The 20,371-nt window shown below is 38.9% G+C and overlaps 1 protein-coding gene across 2 annotated transcripts in view; it reads right to left on the reverse strand.

The window, feature by feature from the left end:
* Positions 1–20,371, reverse strand: part of gsk3ba (glycogen synthase kinase 3 beta, genome duplicate a) — a 34,114-nt gene that overhangs the window by 2,337 nt on the left and 11,406 nt on the right. The window contains exons 2-10 of one of the 2 annotated variants that reach the window (XM_086145220.1): positions 19,436–19,629; positions 12,064–12,147; positions 6,636–6,746; positions 5,533–5,663; positions 4,386–4,492; positions 4,039–4,136; positions 3,846–3,941; positions 2,156–2,342; positions 661–759 (exon numbers count right to left, since the gene is read on the reverse strand). In XM_086145220.1, the coding sequence (XP_086001346.1) occupies positions 661–759; positions 2,156–2,342; positions 3,846–3,941; positions 4,039–4,136; positions 4,386–4,492; positions 5,533–5,663; positions 6,636–6,746; positions 12,064–12,147; positions 19,436–19,629 (1,107 nt within the window). Of the gene's footprint in view, positions 1–660; positions 760–2,155; positions 2,343–3,833; positions 3,942–4,038; positions 4,137–4,385; positions 4,493–5,532; positions 5,664–6,635; positions 6,747–12,063; positions 12,148–19,435; positions 19,630–20,371 lie in introns of both variants that reach the window. The other variant, XM_086145219.1, reaches the window with a different exon arrangement.

Below are 20,371 nucleotides of genomic sequence, written 5' to 3' on the forward strand. Positions count from 1 at the left end.
GTTTGTATTTATTTTGTCTTAAGTTGAGTTTTCATACATTCCTTCTTTATAAGCTAATGTTGAGTTAATCTACAACAGGAGCCTTGAGTCTTTCATTAATCCAAGCTGTTGGTAGGTTGGGTTATTACACCCTTATAAATTTTTATGGAACACTATTTTCTTTGAAAGTGTTGACTAATGTCCAGTAAGGTTCCATTGACCTTTTTTAACCTTTACAGGAAAATTCTTTGCTTTTTAAGGTTATCTGGCTGAACGATTACAGAGAGGGATATGGCCTGGTGTTTGAGCTAGAGTAGAACATGGTATTAATTTGATCTATTGTTATAAAAAATGCGGTCCGAATATTAAGATGCCTTGCCTGGAGTTCTGCCGACAAATTAAAACGAGAGAGAGAAAGTACTGACTGGGTCTATTCATTGTAATATCTCTATGGGCTTTTCTCTGTTTGCAACGGTGCATGAATAATATAGTGCTGCTGCTGCGGTGAGTGAGTGTGTATTTTTCGCTGGGACGGAAGCAGCCAAGGGGGCGGGGGGGATAGTGCCAAAATAACATGTTGCATTTCTACTGTAGAAACTGTAAGCCAAGGAATGTTACAAATGTGTGATGTCTAAAATTATGTCAACTGTATTAAAAAAGTAAGAGTGGGGTAGCCCTGACCTGTGGTGGCAGAGGCATTGGTAGGTGTGGAGGCTGCGGCTTGGCTGCGGGCGTGGGCAGGGATGAGTATGGAGGCCAAGGAAGGATTGCTGGACAGCTCTGAAAAAGAAAGAATGTGTCAGGAATTTTCTTTTTTTTTTACAATTGTGTAACTAGAAGAGGGATCACCTCTTAGTGACAGAAGTAATTTTGAAAGTTGAGAAATTGGTAGGAAACATTAAGACGTTTATAGTTTGAATACTGAATTTGAGTTTCCATGAAAGCAAAACAAAGAACGAAGAGAGGATTGTTGATTGATGAGAATGAGTTTCGGGGTCCACTATTTGAGAATATGGCATTTGTCAGGCTAATTCAGAAGCACTGCTATAGCGTTGCTGCTTTTGATTGGCTACTGACTCCTTGCCAGTCTCATACACACATGCTATTCTGCATTTCATGCCTTAGCACAAATGCTATTTCTATACTATCCTAAGGCAATAACTAAGTGTTAAACCTCACAAGTTATTTGCTACTACTCACCAAGTCAATGAGGGAGAATAGCAGTATGAATCACCGCAGCTACAATTGGAAGGTATGCGATCGTATAGCTTCTGATGAAGATGTCAGATGAAGGTGGCAGCCCGGTAAATTCTCTATGTGGGAATAACCCAGTGGATTCGGGACCATTATTTTGCAAACCCATGGGGGAAAGAATACTGAAATCCCGCTTTGCTTCCACTGAAGATTGCATGTCTGGATGCTTTATCAGAGTGGACGAATTACTAGTAACATTGTTTTTTTTTTTGTTTTGTTTTGCTTTGCTTAGGGCCCCACTTTGTCCGGGTACAGCACTACTCTGTAAATGAAACTATCCTAAGCTTGAAATTATAGCTGAAGCAAAAGTCAACATGTGAACATGAAAGTTTTGAAAATATCACAATCCTGCATCAAAGGTAGTAAAAGTAATGTATAGAGCTTAGTGTAAAAGGGGCAGCTTCATAAAATGAACAACAATTAAATGTTTAGATGCTGCAAAACACAAGACAGTCAAAATCCAAACTGTGTAATAAGCGCTTTTGGCTGTGTGACTATCAAAGAAGTGAATTGAGATGAACTGAGATGGATATGCATGATCTTCATATCAGTTCTCAATGTCTTTCACTTTCTAACTTTTGACTTCTATTCTCATACAGTATATAAGAAAATCACATGTCAGCAGTCAGTGTCACAAAATCATGAAAGGAGAAGAAGTGATAAAGGGAGAAATAATCAACTTTTACTTTTTACACTTGTTTGTTTTAGTTTGCTTTTCAAAGTTCATCAACACCTATAGTTTGATATGCATGTAAATCTACCAAGCTGTTATGGTTCCTATTATGATTTTGGAAGACATGTATTGGATCATTTATTGAAAGTGCAATAGGATGGCAAGGATTCCAGTCCAAATCTTTATTTTACTTCATGTTCTAAATTTGAATGCACATCTGAGTGCGTATACAGTATTTCATGTGTTTACCCTGAGTGGTGAAATTGAAGAGTGAAGGCTTCTCCCTCCCGTTGGGCAGTTTGACATTGGGGTCACGGAGCTCATCAAAGAAGGAGTGTGCGCAGGCCTCCAGAGGGGTGAGGCGTGCTGTGGGCGTGTATTCCAGCAGGCGGGAGCACAAGGCAATGGCCTCTGGGGGCGTACGTGGCCGGAACACCTGAGCACAAAGTCAGATGATAAAAGAGATGAAATGTAGACTATTCCAGAGTCAAACACCACAAGATATTCAGGTGTGAGCACATGCAAGTCTCACGTGCGTACACACACACACACACACACACGCACGCACACACGCAAACACACTAACATTCAAAGAGAATTTTTTTTTTGTTGTTTTTTTAAACATATGACTTAAAACATGCAAGATGATGCCATGACAACCTGACTGTCTGATAATGTTATCTAGTCTTTCTTAGACGAACAACTGAAGCGGTACTGACTGATTGCCGTGGACACAGTGGGCAACTCATGCCTCTCGCATGTGTCTCCAGTTGTCAAAAGCAACTGCCAAATCAATGCAATGTCATGTGGTGTCGAGAGTGCCAGTCTTTTGTAGACATCAATTTTTTTCCAGGACATTTAAAATAAAAATGAGCTTCCATTGAAGACGCGCATCCTGACTAAAGGAATCACCTGAATAATGTGGTGCTTTTTTGAAAGTGCTGAAAGAAAATCAGCTTTTACTAGAACGATTGCAATTGATTATTCCTGTAGTCAAGCATCAGTGAGCACAGTATATCCGAGATTGAAGATAGTTTTACATTACATGTGAACAATAATAAACTAAATAACAGAAGACCAGGCTCAAGTTTTATCATACTATATGAGATAGGACTTGGTGATATAGATAAATATAATCAATCACCATATTTTCAGGTTATTTAGATTAAAAAAGTCTTTAGAATAGCCATATGGTGCATGAATACTGGGAATCAATACATGTTAAAGGCACTTTTGACATTCTTCTTTTGAAAACTGAATTACATCAAACATCATCTGGTAGCTCTGTAGCAACCAATTTTAGAAAAATGTTGCCGCAAAGGCAGCATCATTTAGCACTTTTCAATTAACAGATATTATCATTTGTCCTGTGACCTAATCTTTAACATAGCCACACCGTTTTCAAATGGCAATGTTCTCTACTTTGATGCGCCTTGTGAGGAAAAAAAATAGGCACGCATTTCAATAATTCTACAGGACATTGACTGTTTGCTCCTATTCTCCATGACTGGGGATTGGTCAGCTGAACTGTGTTTTTCATGGACGGCTTCTAAGAGTTTATGAAAACACTAACTAATATAAAACATTTAACTTTTAAATGCTAGTACTATGAGTTGAAAAGAGTAAGGGCTACAACTTGCCAACATTCAAATGGTGAAAATACATTTTTAGACATAAAAAGGGGATATTATTCGGTTCTAAAGCATAGCCTTTTGATCAAGTCAATGTGTATCTTCTTTCAAAATAGGAAATTATTTTAGTCCTGTGTAGAGACTAGAAATGTCAGAGCCGGAACAGATGTGCGACTCTGCAGGGTGCAGGACAGTGAAGTCAGATCTCTGTGGAGAGGCGTGCAGGCATACATGCATAAAACACAAAGACATTTTCAATGCAGTGAATCTTAAGAGAAGTAAAAGGGCTCCTGTACCTGTTGACTCACCTTAGTCCAAGGATGTGCCTTGATCTGGGGAAATTTGAACTCGGTATAGTTTGGGTTCATTTCACGGATTTGCTCTCGAGTGGGAGTTCCAAGAACCTGAAACACATGAAGCAGACAGAGAGACCATAACTTTAGAACAAAGTCTTCATCTAGGTCTCGCATGCAACTCCAGCGGTTCGAGCCAGACCATTACCTTGATGATTTCAACCAACTGGTCCACTCCACTGTCACCGGGGAAGATTGGTTGTCCTAGCAACAGCTCTGCTAGCACACAACCTGCTGACCATACATCTAAAAAAAGATCACAAAAAACAGAATACTGAAAAAAAGAGAAGAATGGAAGCACATTTGACCATAATTCTTGTCTTCTAAATATTTTTATTGACTGTATGGACAGAGCCGTCGGATGGTAGGATGTTTAGATGATGTTATGATGTCTTGGTGTTTGCATCTCTTTCGTATGATAGAAGTCATGATTGATCGCAAATATGCAGACAGAAGTTTAGAGTGACATAGAGATGGTTGAGGGAGTTTACTTACCTATGCTGGAAGTGTAGTCAGTGGCACCAAAAATGAGCTCAGGGGCTCGATAGTACCGAGAGCAGATGTATGACACATTGGGCTCCCCACGGACAAGCTGCTTAGCACTGCACGGGGAAAATCGGGCATAATAATTTGAATCATATCGTCCTTTGCTGCCATATATTGAGACCAAAATAAAGCTGCTGCTCATACACCTTTGGAAGACAGGAAATGATTGCCCTGTCTTAGGTGGTTAACATCCATTATACAAGAAAAATACTGGAGAGCTGCAGTTACTGATATGCTCTGCATTCTATTCCATGAAAGAAAGGCAGGCAGGTGAAATATGGTTTCTTTCTTACCTTTTTCTACTTTGTTGGAAATTATCAAACACTACAGATTCAAACATCTGAACAACACGCACACACTTTCATAATAGTCTCCATGAGAAGCATCTGGATGACTGCAGCTGATCCCCAACTTAGATCTTAGAAGTTTAATTCCAAAAAGCAGCTTATAATTATGCCAAAATAATTACATAATAAAAACAATTTATATAATGCATGCATTTGTTCTGTTTGAATTGAAGCACATAACATTTAAAATTCTTGTTGTCTTAATGGAATTTAAGGATGCAATTGCCATTTCTGTCTCCATCAGTCTCTTTTGTTTTGACCCAGCTTCTTCCCCTGTGGCTTATTTCTCATCTACATCCTGTGTGTCTGCACGAATTCTGCGGGGACATCTGTTTTTAGGGTCACAATTGGGCTCTGGAGCTGCTTTGCACCATGTGGTTATAAACATAGTAGTTGGAATTGGGAAAAATAAGAAGGTTCACAAAGAGGAGGCACAGTCAAAACAAGAAAAGACACATGGAGAGATCAACTGAAAAGGTGAAGGCAGTTGTCGGCTTTGAAGGAACATGGCATACAAATGTAAAGAATTATACTACGTGAGTAGGAAAAACAGAAATGGTTCATCACCGTTGGCAGGAAAATCAGTTGCAATGGTATACGATAAAATAAAACTGTCACATTAACTCACGTGAGACTTAATTTTTTAAGTTTGGAGATTCAAAAAGATTCTTCTCATCGGATTCTACATACTTCCCCTTTTAACAGTAACTGGCAGAGAACCACATTTGCTATCAATGGCTGATTCTTACCTGCCGAAGTCACAGAGCTTAAGCACAGCAGTCTCCGGATCCAAGAGCAAATTCTGAGGCTTGATGTCCCGATGGCAGATCCCAAACGAGTGAATGTAGGCCAGACTCCTGAACAGCTGGTACATGTACAACTGCAAACAGAAACACAAACACACACATTCAGACAATCGCACAACCACAGAAACCATGAGATGTGTTTCAACTGCCAAGATCTGTTAAGTTTGGAAACAGCCTAAAAACCTGTTTATACAAAGTCTAGCATTCATGATGTGCTCCAACTTCCCTTGTATATGTAATTACTTCACATCGTGCAAATAATCAAAATGATTTGTGTGCTTTAGTGTAACTAAATACAAGACACTTATCTGTACTACTGTATTACTGTGCACAAATCAAAATCAAAATCCATTTATCAACCAACCGTTTGTGATACAGTATGTCATGCAGGCCCTAATTTTGCATTTAAGATAATTAATATAACATCAATTACACAGTTGTCTGGGGCTTATAAGTTTTCAAAATGAGTGCACCTTCACATATATATAACTGATGGGTCCTTTTGCATCATGGCATCCCAATTTAAGATCAAAATAACAAAATAAAGAGCAAACGTTTCCAGTTATTAACGAAAGTGAAATCACCAGATCAATCAGCTTGATTAGTGTTATAGATAGATCAATAGATAGACATTTGAAAGTAAGATTAACTAAGTAAAATTAGGTGAAACAAAGTGAAAAAGAAATATTAACAAAAGAAGAAAGAAAGTGTTATTGTGTGTGTGTGTGTGTGTGTGTGTGTGTGTGTGTGTGTGTGTGTGTGTGTGTGTGTGTGTGTGTGTGTGTGTGTGTGTGTGTGTGTGTGTGTGTGTGTGTGTGTGCGAAATAATAGCATTTTTTGCCTTCAACTTCAATTTTATTGCAAGGAAAAATTAATTGCATGAAATAAGTGAGAAAATTCAGGATTTGGAGTTCAATAACCACAAAAAAACCCTCCTCTTGAGGGTCTTGTTACATTGGGGTGAAATGTGGTCCCTGGCCATTCTAATGACATTAAGTGCAACACTTGTGTTATCTTACATTCATTGATACGACCTAAAGACATACCTTGACATAAACCATGGGCAGAGTCTGTTTGGCTCGGCTGTAGTGTCTGGCCACTCTGTACACTGTCTCAGGAACGTAGTCCAGAACCAAGTTCAGATAAACTTCATCTTTCTGTGGTTGGGAACACAGAGGAGAAAATAGGTCACACATACATCAACATATAGAAGGATGGCAGTGGTACAAGGGGGGCAAAATCACAAATGCAAAAATCTTGGGCCAAGAACCGCACACAACTCACTGAAATATTTTAGAGGGTGTTTTCCTCCTCCTAATGAATGAAACTGTCAGAGCTGACTAATATTTTTTTTAAGACTAACTAGGGATCCATTGTGTAGGGCCCTTGCCTAAGGACAGGAAACACACAAGTATGTGTAACAACGTCCAGCACTCCAGCAGTGGCCTCAGACAATGATATCATTTCCTCATTTCCTGGTTGGACGAGGCTTGCTCTGAGGGCGGGCTTGCGTAGGTTTTATTCTGGTGCATACTGACCCTGAAAGGATGCCGCCTCTGAGTCTTCTCCACCCAATTATTCTAGGACTTCCTTTTTCCCTTTGATTCTGACTAGCATGAGCTGGCACTGAGTCATAGGGTGTTTTAAGAAACCATTGTTCTAATCCAGGTTCTAATCAATGAGTGCAAGCATCATGCACATAGTCACTTGTACAAAACTGCAACACAGAAATATTTGCATGACAGCCATCAGCTTCAAGATATACACCATCTCATTTGTTATGTCGATGCCATACGTGTGATTAAAATGCTTTTATTAATAATCATCTAATTGTTTTTGTCTTGGAAGGATCAGAAAAATGGCCCAGGATTGTAGGTTAAACCCAGCTAAATTATACTGTAATACAACCATACACAGAGAGCCACCAAATTGAGAAAATGTTTTTGAGCACAGCAGGCCTTATTTCAACTGTGCAAGCAAGCAGCTATGCATAGAGTGATGACTGACCACCCCAAACAATAGGTATGTGTTTGACACACGGTTAGTTTCCACATTCAGTGATAAATGTCTGGTGAGTATAAAAAAACATTTTGAAGCAAATTTTGGTTCAACTACGTTTGGGAGAGAAGGTCAGAGAAGTCAGACTGAAATGGTTGGGCCATGTACAAAGGAGGAATAGAGAATATTTTGGTAGACGGATGCTGGAATTGGAGGTGCCAGGCAAGAGGTCTCGAGGAAGACCAAAGAGAAGAGTTATGGACGTAGTGAGAGAGGATATGAAGGTAGTTGGTATGAGACAGGAGGATATAGAGAATAGGGTTAGATGGAGAAAGTTGATTCGCTGTGGCGACCCCTGAAGGGAAAAGTCCAAAGAAGAAAGAGAAGATTCAGCAGAAAAGAGAATGATATAAAAATGGTTAAACTCCCAGGTCAAAGACTGCTAGTAGACTTGAAATTAATTTTGAAAACCAATAGAACCACTAAAAGGCAAAATAAAGGACAGTATCATGAAAAGTTTGTGTGTGTGTGTGTATACACTACATATATATATATATATATATATATATATATATATATATATATGTGTGTGTGTGTGTGTGTATACATATATATATATGTGTGTGTGTGTGTGTATATATACATACATACATATATATATATGTATGTGTGTGTGTGTGTATATATATATATATATATATATATATACTGCTCAAGAAAATAAAGGGAACACTTGAACAACACGATGTAACTCCAAGGCCATCACACTTCTGTGAAATCATAGTGTCCACTCAGGAAGCAACACAGATTCATTTTGACTTGTTTTAAGGACATTACATCAAAGTTGGATCAGCCTGGAGTTTGTTTTTACACTTTAATTTTGAGGGTGATTCCTAATCCAGACCTCCATGGTTGATACAATTGATTTCCATTGATAATTTTTGTGTGATTTTGTTGTCAGCACATTCAACTGTGTAAAGAGCAAAGTATTTCATAAGAATATTTCATTCATTTAGATCTAGGATGTGTTTTTTAAGTGTTCCCTTTATTTTTTTTGAGCAGTGTATATATATATATATATATATATATAAAACAGGTAGTGTGTGATCAGTATGGAAGTCTTTTTCCCCACTGTTTGCCCAATCTTCCACAGGTGGAGTGGAACACAAATTTGGACAACTCACAATTTTTTTTTTTTTTTAATAGTGTTGGCCTGTCACACACAATATCTCATCCTTAAATGAGTGGTCGAAAAGCTGACACCCTCACTGAAGAGAGAGAGGGAAAAAAACATGTGGCCAGACATGCACATCAAATTATCGGCAGATCATAATGATTGATTTTGACGTAGGTTACGATTCCTAGATAGGCTACTCTCGGCCTCACCCTGAATGACACATACAGGATATCTGACTGGAAGAACCAAGAGGCAGTCACATAAGGGTGGAGAAAGCGGTGATGAGCATCACTTCCTCAAAACAGATATCAGCCGTCACTGTAATCCGTCTCACCCCATGGCACTCCATATGTGGTGCTCTCCTTGCACAGAGGGTGTGTGCACTCGTCGCTTCTACGACAGCAAAACTCTCGTTGATAACATTTGTGACAGCTACAGAGCCCACTCCGCCTCCTGCTAACAGCATCACAGCTATATTTAGCCTGGCAACAGTGATGACTCACTTCCTGCCTCACCACAAAGCTACTTCCTTGGCTCTTTTCCCCTGCTGGTTAGCCAGGCGGGAATGTGATTGGTCCTCTCGCCTAAATAATTGAGGTTTAATTTTCTACAAAAAATGTGCATGCACCTGGCTGACTGACTCAGCCGTCTATCGCCAATAATAACCATGCAACACTGAGAAGATGGAGCTTAGTTTATGCACTGATGACTCTCTCTCTCCCCACATTAGTCAGCACTTGACTAAATTGATATGTAAATTCCCGGTTGAAGATATTACGTTATTAAAAAAAGGTAACATGACTCAATTTTTGTCAGTTCTATCATTTTTTTTCTGTTAGATGCATTATTTAACATATAGGTGTAGGTGTGTGGGTGGGGTGTATATATTTTCGATAAATTAATTTTCAGATTATGTTTATCAATTATGTAAATCAAAACTGTGAATTCAAACAGAATGCCTTTTCTTGCGGATTTGTCTTTTGAGCCAAAAGGCACAAAACCAAAGATCTCTTGCCGCTGCAGCAACTGCTCTATGTGATCAATGTCTGTATATGTTTTTCCGCTTGTGTTTTACATTTAGGAAATACTTCTATTTCTGTCTGTGCAAGGTAACAGTGAAGAAAATAACCACAGTGATCTTTCCTGCTGTGGAACAGAGTTTGAGGCTTTCTTTTGAAAGATGGAAGATATTTTTACAAAGCACTCTGCACAGTAAAATAGAGACAGTAATGTCCAAACCAGCATCTATAGTCATGGCTGAGACACTTCGGGAAATTAAGCAAAACATCAAGCATAAAAGGCCAGCAACAAAATGCTCCTCTACTCCCTATTTCCTGTGCACAGATGAATTCTTAAAGCAAAACCTCAATATGCTTTACATGAAGCAGCATCACCTCATCTGATTGACAAAATGCAACACATTTTTGAGGTTTTAACTACTTTTAAAAGTAAAGAATAAAGTCAGAAATACCATATCTTTTGTGTAATATCACTATATGATGAATGATCATGAAGTGATATTATTATTATTAGCTCTTGAGGGCAGAGTTAGCATTTTATGGACGTGTTTCAGAGTAAAGAGTCTGTTGAGATGCGCATCCCAACTGCTACAAAATTTTGGTCTTTACCATTGAGTCCCTTTAAAAAAGTCAATAACACGCACACACACACACACACACACACACACACACACACACACACACACACACACACACACACACACACACACACACACACACACACACACACACACACACACACACACACACACACACACACACACACACACACACACACACACACGTGTGTGTCTATTCCATTTTAATCCTAAAGAAACACTGTTTCCCTAAAAGCAGAAACACTCGAGGGATGAACTGCTGATCCTGCCTCTCATGCTCATCTCAAAATTGGGACCCGCCTGTCCAGTGTGACAGAGAGACTGCTACAGGTATTTCATAGTTTATAATGCACCTGTAGACTGATAGGTTTATTGCTATAGAAATAATTTGCATGTACAGACCCTCCTCAAAATTTACCTTCATTCATTCTTTATCTAAACCACTTGTCCTGCTCACAAGGATGCAAGAGTGCTGTAGCAAATCCCAGCTTTCACACAAGAGGCAGGGTTCACCCTAGATCACAGGTCCACATATAGTGACAAACAACCACCAACAGCTGAGCCTTCAATTAACCTATCAGTTTTTTGGTCTTTAAAAGAGCTGGAGATCCCGGAGAGAATCCAAACAGGCCTGTCAGACCACTGTGTAGTAAAATACTAAATTGTGACACTTTTCTGTATTCATTTTCCCTCACCTGTAATGTGTAAAGAGATCAATATGAAGAATAATAACAGGAGAGAAGAGCTTTTTAGACGCTTACTCTGACACAAAAAGGAGAAAGTTGATTTACGTCTGATCAATGTCTCTTATCGTCTTCTGTTTTCCATCACGTGCTTTGAATAGGTACAACTCAAACTACTATTTGCCCATCTACATGGACCAGTGGCTTTCTGTTTGAACAGTAATACAAATATTTAAAGGACAAAAGCTTAAGCACACAGTATGCATAAAGCACAACACATGCCAGCAGTTGCATAAGACTAACCCAGCAAATGGTTTCAGACAGAATGGTAGCGTTGCAGCACCCGTCACGAACCCTTACACCCGTACGTACCCGAGGCAACCTCATCCTATCTAGGTTTTACCCACTTAACTTTCTTTGACGCACATCTGTCGCTGATCCTTTAATAGGTCTGCAACTATCCATCCAATAAGCATTTAACCTATTGTCTACTTCCCGAGCCTCCTCTCTGTTCTCACTGTGAGCTGTAAGCCTCCATACCAACAACACAGTGCCCGTCTCCATAATTAGATCTGGTGTGTTGAAGGGAGACGAGGAGGAGGGAGAGGAAATGGATACACAGAAATGGATCACAGGAGGAGGAGGTACAAAAATGTTCGAAAAAAAAAAAAAAAAAAGCTGTCAAATTAAAACGTGATTTCGGCAGGCAGAGTCTGTACGCATCGGGTCATACTAGTCACCGGTCTGTTTGCGTGCCAAAAATTAGCTGTGACTCCCAGAGGACAGTAAAAATACGGAGTGAGGCACTGGGTGGGAGCAGCGTGGAGCTTCAGCAAAGTAAGGGCAGGTCCTAACAGCATGTGGGCTGGGTCCACGAGTGTCTATATTTGACATGGAGCTCCTGTCTGTGTACCGGTTAGTAGAATTACATAGTCCAGTCTTGTGGCCTCCAGGGGATCGCCAACGGTTCACAGAGACAGACAACTGAAGACACTGACCTTATCTCCGCTTGAGTAGAAGAAGTAGCGCAGACGGACTATGTTGCAGTGGTCCAACTTCCGCATGATCTGCAGCTCACGATTCTGAAAATAGCAAAACATGAGAGATTGGTCACATTCACACCAAAATTTACTGATTTCTTTGTGCAGCAAAGGTGATACATAGCTCCTAAGATGAAGTTACAGACATATCTCAGTTGGGGGTTTCTGTATACAGTAGTTCAGGAGAAGCACTATAATTAATTCGAAACTGTCTGGCAAACTTAATGAGACAATAAGGCTTAATAAGGTTTGTGTTTTTATGGTCTTCTCTCCAATTTGGGAGTGAGATATTGCTACATCCACAGTGGCTTTTCAGGCAAACAATCATACATCCACTGGAATGGGACTTTCCATCTTTTAATAAGAAAATGAGACCCATTCTGGCCGGAAGTCAGAAAAGATACTGAGCCTGTGAGCAACTGATGTGTTTTCATCGTCTGTCATGTTAGAAGCTTGCTGTGTACTCAGTCCTCTACTTGACTGGCTCGGGTTAATGTCAGTCTAGCTCTTTTCACATTGCATATCTGATTTTCTGTTAAATCTTAGATTAAATGGATGATTACTGAGCATGCAGCTCCTTTTAGTGGAAAATTGCGGTTCTATAAATGTTAATAGTCCTACTGCATGTTGGTCTGCAAGTCTTACACTCATAAAAGTGACCATTATGGCTTAATGTTTGCTGAAAAGGTGGCTCCACACAGACTACTGACTCGTACAGGAAAATAAAACTTCACAAAGCACTTTTCCGCTGTCAGTTCAAGTGGTTCAACCCAGCTCTCCTCAGTGCAATATATGTACGTATGTATAGTTTGTGCCATAAATACAATAATCAAGGTTTATTATGATAACATCAGGAATGAAAAAAAAAAAACGACTATTCAACCTGAGTAGTCTTAGTTTGGCCTTATTCCAAATACCTTACTCCTGACATTTCTACATGCTGCTATTACTGAGATTTTTGTTGAATTCTATTGTTCAAAGTTCCATTAAGGTTCTTCCACACTTTCAATTTCTGAAAGTTTTATAGATCACAGTATCCCACCAATCATGACTGTGCACTCAGACTCAAAACTGTGGACTGCAGTGGCAATAACAGTAACTAAATCATGTGATAAATGGGTGCACAACCACCAGGATAACTTGTATGGGAGGACGGGGGTCATCAAGAAAAGAAAAGCATGCAGAGCACATTGATACATTAATTAAATCCTCCAAAGAGAAAACACAAAAAAAACAGGAAATTTACTCCCATCAACTTCACAATCTGAATATAAATGCATATTTATGAGAAAATCCATTTTAATAGCTATTGTAAATATTTTCTGGAAATCAAAAAAGTAATCACACATCTCCCATTCTAATCATGCACTTTTTGTCTAGGTGTCTGCCAATAATGCAAACTTTGGTACGTCAGGTTTGTTGACATTCACATGCCTGTGAAAAGTTCTTCATGAGACCACCAAAACCCCAGAAACACTGATATAGTCACAGTTTAAACAGTTACGGTATTGGAATTCACTGTCAAATTCAGATATATCAGTTAATTACGGGTTTTGGTGCCATGACTGAAAACCAAATGTGGTTCACTTGTTGATTTAAACAGTGTCAAAAAACGCAAGTGGATCAGGATTCAGGGTCAGACACTATTAGGGGTAATTGCAATGAAGAGCAAATAAATAACAAAAAACTAATTTATTCCTTAATAACAAAATAATTTTCAATGGGTAAAAACTGTTATGTGTAATATGGGAGATTTTTCTTTTTCCTTTTAATCTTGTAGTTATATCATTTTCCAACAGCTATAAAGAGTAATCCGGTAGATTTAAAGTGAGATGTGGCATCGATGCTCACTGAGCCACAAGTGTTGTTGAATATTTCATCCATATTCTATATTCACATATAGTGTCCTTGTAGGAAATTGTTATGCGTATTATGCTTCAGTGTTCTCCTGTGTGGGCAGCAATTCAACTATTACATAAAGCTTGAAAAGCTCGATTGCATTCTGCATTTTCTCCCCTTTTCTACCTGTCCTTCCAGTGCTTCATAAAGCAACAAAGAACCATTATAAACAGCATAGTTGCATCTGCAAAGGTAACAATCACACTGATAACATCATATTGAACCTATATTCAAGCTGTTACATATATCATACCAGTGATCATTTAATAGCCCATCAGTACAGTTAAAGGAATTCATGGCATAAGACATGACACAAGACAATAGTTAAGAGAAGTGTTCTAAAGAGTGCAGACCACTTGCCATGGAGTTGCAGTTGCTCATTTAATCATGGATAATAAAATGTACCCCACAGCGTCTTTCATAAATTCACTGTAAACCTAGATTTATCCAGAGTTTGGTAAGAGGAGTTGCATATGTAAAAGGAAATGTCAGAATTTGTAGAATCACACATTAAACAGACTTTAACCAGCAGGTTCCCCGGTGCAAAGTCTGCAAGCAATCTCTTACTGAGCCCATGTGTGACAGAGCAGCACTTCCTCAGGTGGTTTTGTAGCAGAGTGCGGGTGTGTGTTGAGGACTTTGTCATGCAACTGGAATGAAATGCAAACATCTGCTGATGGGGAGAGGTCATTTGCACAAGAGATCCCAAAGTGTACAAGAAAAGACTAATATAAAGAAAAAAGATTGGAGAAATGTGGCTAGTGAGGCCGAACACAAAACTGACAAAACATTTTTAGAAAACAACAAAACTTAATGGCAAGTTACTGCCCAGTTGTAGTGAACAAGGCCCTGCAAACTATGTTTTTAGGATGCATTGTAATATCCAATAGAATGTTCTTTACTTGTACCAAAACTGTCAACAATTGAAATCTCAAACAAATTGACTTCATTTTATTTTTCGTATTTTCTAAATACAGTCCTACAAATGTTCCCTTGTCCACCAACTTGAAGTTGTTGGGCTTCCTTGAACAGAATATAGGCCAGAAAAAAAAAAAAAAAAAGAAGAAACCTACGTTTTTAGCTGACAAATATCTGGGAATCCATCAGCTGTGAGAAGCCTCGCAGCAAAATAGCACATTTCATGGCTTCCGATGTAGCTACAGTAATCGACAACTTGAGTTGAAAAATGCAGCTGCCGTTAGGAGACATCTACAGTTACATGTATGGCCCGCTAAACGAATCGAATTAATGCATGGTCAGAATTTGATGGTCTACAAACAGAATGACACCCACACACCCACACACCAACACCCACACACACACACACACACAGGGTGATTTAGTTGCTCAGATAACACAGGCTGACATGTCCACTCACTTTTTTACATCTAGTCTAATTTAAGGCACAAGAGAAGGCCCTACTACCAAACTGCCCTTCAACAGCTTAAGAGCTGCAGAAGATCATCAATTGCCTGGTAAGAAGAATTCTTCTGGCCTAATGCACAAGATCCCCTCTTTTAATGCTTTATGACAGTCCTATCACAATGCATACTCAGCAGATCATAGTGTGACATCATGGGTCACACAGCAGCCATCAAATCATTTTGCACTGCGGGAAACACCCTTGTCTTAGGGTGTGTCTGTTTTGTGTGAGAGCAATGGTACCATATGGAGGAGGAGCAAACAGGCTGTTCAGTGAAGCCCTACACAGCTCCAGTTATACTGCACTAATTCCTGCTGATCGGTCATCCTCCAGTATGTCAGCAGCAGAGACGGTGAGGCAGATGGAGGGGAAAAAGAGGGAATGCTTCAGTTGCAACAGCCGAGTTCTTCTTTTTGATGAATACCAAGGGCAGAAACAAACAACATCCATTTTCCATACAAGATTAGAGCATAGCTCCCGTGACTCTCAAGGGACTTGAGATGATTGGGACATAACACACAACTGGCTCAAACGTTTACATAAATAACTGTTTACTCTCAATTTCCATCACTTTAACAAATAGGTTCTAAGTTTGATGAATGGCAGCTTTCTTAAAAGAGGGATTTGGACAGAGCAATACTTATTTTCTCTCATCCATACATGTGTTGTGAAAAAAAACTAATCATGAAACGTTAGCTGTTGTCTGCTTCCAGAATTAGGTTGAGGATTAGCAGCTGGTTTAAGTCACCTCGAATAGCACTACATTTTGCATTCATTGGGAAATATTTTTCCCAGATTAATACTCACTGCGTACGGTGGTGCGTAACCAAAGCATCAGGGTGGTGTGTGTAGTAGACTGAAAATAAAATAGTGGCTAAGTTCATAGTTTTGAAGAAACATGTCCACCAGCAGAGCAGACAGGCTCACTATTTTTCAAGGTTTCTTGGCACCAATGGAGTTCTCTAGTCTTGAGAGAATACGTATAATCTTAGCAGCCTTTTGGTTTTAGTACATTGATGCTTTCCTTCTTTTCATTTAATTTTCTGATATGGGATATATGGAACATTACTGGACTTATCCTTTAATAATATTGTGAAATTTCCTCCGGTGTGCCCAGTGTGTGTGTGTGTGTGTGTGTGTGTGTGTGTACATAGCTGCATAAGAAAAAGCATTTATAAATGTTGGACTGGCACTGCCTCACTCACTCAGGATGACTTCATGAATAAACACAGACTCAAAGAGGGGGAAAAAAGGTGTATAGAGTTAGGTAATGTAAAGGAAATGGGGAAAGCAACAGAAATAAAGGGTGTGACGCACTTTTGTACTGGGGTAACAAACTTAATAGCGCAGGCTTTGCGGTCATGTGAGGAGACTTAGTTGCTCATTTGCCTTATTTTTCATGACAAGCTGTTCACAAGGAAGGATGGGCTGAGCAAGCATAATGACAGAAAAAAAGGTAAGAAAGAATAGATGCTTTTAGTAGGTAGACATTGTCGTATAGAAACAAAACAGCAAACAAAACAAGAAAACAAACGTGTGTGATGTCCATAATGTCCGCTGTGCTGCTTAAAGACGTAAACTGCTGCATGTCATGTGAACCAAAAGGGCAAAACCACAGACGAGCAGGAAGAGGCTTCATCAAGGGCAGCACAGTCACAGACACTACTTACTGAATGTCTGAGTTTTGTGACATTTGCTTTGAGGGGAAGTATATATTCTCCCAGGTAGCCCCATCATTTACCTCTATACCCCCCTCCATAACTACCATCTTCTTAAAAGTGTTATGGAAGATTTAAGCTGGGGCACTAAAGTATTCATAACTTGGGTTTACTCAGGACAAGAGTTGCAAGGTGAAAACATGCCAACCAAAAATCAGATAAAGCTCCATTAATACTTAAGTGATTCTTGACTACACCAAACTTTCACATGTTGTCAGTCAAACACACCCCAGAGGCCCCAAGAGATACAAAACAGATAATTAACAGAGGATTATTCTTCTGACACAAATACACAAAATATTATAATACAGTACTATGGTAATCTAGTAGATGAATCATTAGCCCAAAATAATTGTTCGCTAAACCAGCAGACATAAGACAATAAAAACAATATTGGAGAGCGAGTGATGACCTTCCGCTTCAAGGATAGGAGGACCACACATGTTCCTTCACGTTAAACTTTGTATTTCAACAATGACATACGTGTTACATGTGGAGATGACCATATCACTGTCATCTTTAGCGTCATTATGTTACAAATGAGATGTGAAAACATAAAAACATTTTTATCGATATATGACTGAATTTGTGCCCTTGCAGACACTGTTTAAGAGACTTACATATTTTTTTTACAATCCATCCAACTTAATTTTGAGCTATTAAACATTAACATAGAAGAATGGTATTATATCATGACAGTACTGAATTTATAAAACCTAATTACTGGCTAAATTTTTTGTAGCATTTTGCAACTTATCGAGACGCATGTAAAACATGGGGGTGAGAAGCACATCACAAAAAACGAAGACAATTTAATGTTGCTCTTAATGCACTAAAGCAACAATTTGCATTTGGTAGCAAATCAAAGTCTGATAAGAAGTAAGGCAAAAAGCAAAATAAATAAGAAGAAACAGAACAATTAAAGAACCATGTATGATGTTGGCATTTCATGTGAACCAACCAAGAGCAAACCACAGTTGAGCGAGCAAAGACACAATTATGGTCACGAACACTGTTCATGTCTGTATTTTGTATTTTATGACATGTGGTCATGAGAGAAAATAGCCCCCAAAAATAAGACTATTAATCATCACTTTAAAATCTTGTTTGGAAGATAAAATCTGGACCAGTCAGCTGCTTAAGTATTTAGTTTAACTGGTAAACTAAGGTTGGCTGAGCACAGCAATCACATGGTAAATGCTCGGAAATTCATCTGAACGCACTTCATCCAAATTTCAGCGAGTGTCAGTGACACCGAAGCTTCATCTGTCTCAAATTAAAAGACACCCTGAATGACCCGAGAAAAAACAAAACAAAAAATGAGCGAGAGATTATCCTCCTGAATCAAGCAGCACCATTTGACCTAATTTCTCGCAATATACCAAAAACACAAGAAAAAAAAATATCATTTTGAGTATTTATCAAAGCTCCTGCAGATTAACTTTTAGCTAGTTTACGAAGCCATTCCTTGATTAAATGAAGTGGCAGAAACAGACACAGTTTTCATTACTACCGGAAATTGTTTATCAATGAAGACATTTCTTTCATGATACCTTCAGTGTTTTACCACTATGACTTTACTGTGGCTATTGCAAGAAAAAAATGATTTTGCAGGTGGTTTACTCCTGAAAATTAATGCACCAAAATTATTTCAAAATCAGGATATGGTCATAGGGGCGCAGTTAAAAGACAGAGAACAGGTGTTTTCCAATGGAAACCAAACAAAGCAATACTGGGGAACTTATGACAGGACTTACATCTTGCTAATCGAAAACTACCTCTCAACAATAAGGCTCAAAGTTTTTTTTCCCAAAAAAGCACAGAAATAGTTATGAACCACCAGCTGAGGCACAACTAGCCTCTTGTTAAATCTATCCAAAAGCACAGGATCAGGGTTCCACAGTTTTGTTTAGAAGGACATAGCATTTTTCAGTGGTGGTAATGTAACTAAACTACCGGTACACAGACGGATGAGCATTAAGTTGATCAGGTTTATCTGACAGGGAGATAACTAAAATAAAGCTTAGTTGTGCTGACTGCAAAATGTTAAAAAGAACTTTTGTTTTCCTTTTTTCACAGCTTCTCTGATCTCATTGTTCCTGTGAAAGATTACTCCATTCACATTAGTTCTTCACAGTTACATTCATGTAAAAACAAATCTCCTATAGTTACGTCATGAGGAAAAAAAAGATGATAGCGAGAAAGAGAATGGAATCATACTCATAATTTACATGTCTTTCTAGGAAGTTCAATAACGTTCAATAAAATATGTCTCGTGTTAATGTTTTACCTTAAACCTCTTGTCTTGCAGGACCTTCTTAATGGCCACCAGCTCTCCAGAGTCACAGAGCTTGGCCTGATAGACAACACCGAATGAGCCGTTGCCGATTACTTTCGTGTCCGTGTAGCTGACTTCCTGTGGCCGGTCTGGGCCTTGGCCTGGGGTGGCCACAACTGTTGTTACCTTGCTGCCATCTTTATCCCCTAGAGAGAGAGAGAGAAAAACACACAGTGGGTCAAAGTAAGGCCTGAGTGATATTTTACTGACATATCGCAGCTAAAAAATTGGTAGATGAGGTCAGGCTGAGCATTAAAACATCATCGTGAAAACAGCAAAATGCAAATCTGTGCAAATGAATAATGTGGCCTCTCTCAGCTACAGCTCCCATTTTAGCTTCTGTTTAGTGGTCATACAGTTCAGCACTAACCAAAGATAGTCTTTTCTGCAAACAGCAGGTAGTTTGAATGGGGTTGGCATTTACCTGGCAATGAGGGTCTTAAGTACAATGGGAAATGTGGATTCCAGACAACAACCTATTTTGCTGGGTATCAAAAGGTGGTCTGTATTAGAACTGCTCAGTATTACAAAAAAATAATAAAACATTTACCGCCTCTTATCAAGATCCGTCAGTTATTGAGGTTACAACATTCTTGATGCATGTGTTCTAACATATTCTGCATTCACTCAAAACAAAACTGGCAGAGGAGAAATTACAGATGAAGCCTCAATTCAAAAAAGTTATTTAAACATAAAATTTGAAATGTGCCAAGAGTATCAAATACAATCAACCATCATTTTTGTCAATGCAAAGCTTGAAATGACCCAGATATTGATATGACATCAAGCCATTGAGCCCTAATCTTTATTACCTTTCATTTACACCTGTTGTTTTTATAACATTCTTGCCATCCCAGTTGAGACCTCAGACATTTCAAGACCAGGTCT

The sequence above is a fragment of the Fistularia commersonii genome, chromosome 4 (assembly GCF_037954325.1).
Source record: "Fistularia commersonii isolate RoL2024-O1a breed Wild chromosome 4, RoL_Fcom_v1.0, whole genome shotgun sequence".
Lineage (NCBI taxonomy): Eukaryota > Metazoa > Chordata > Actinopteri > Syngnathiformes > Fistulariidae > Fistularia > Fistularia commersonii.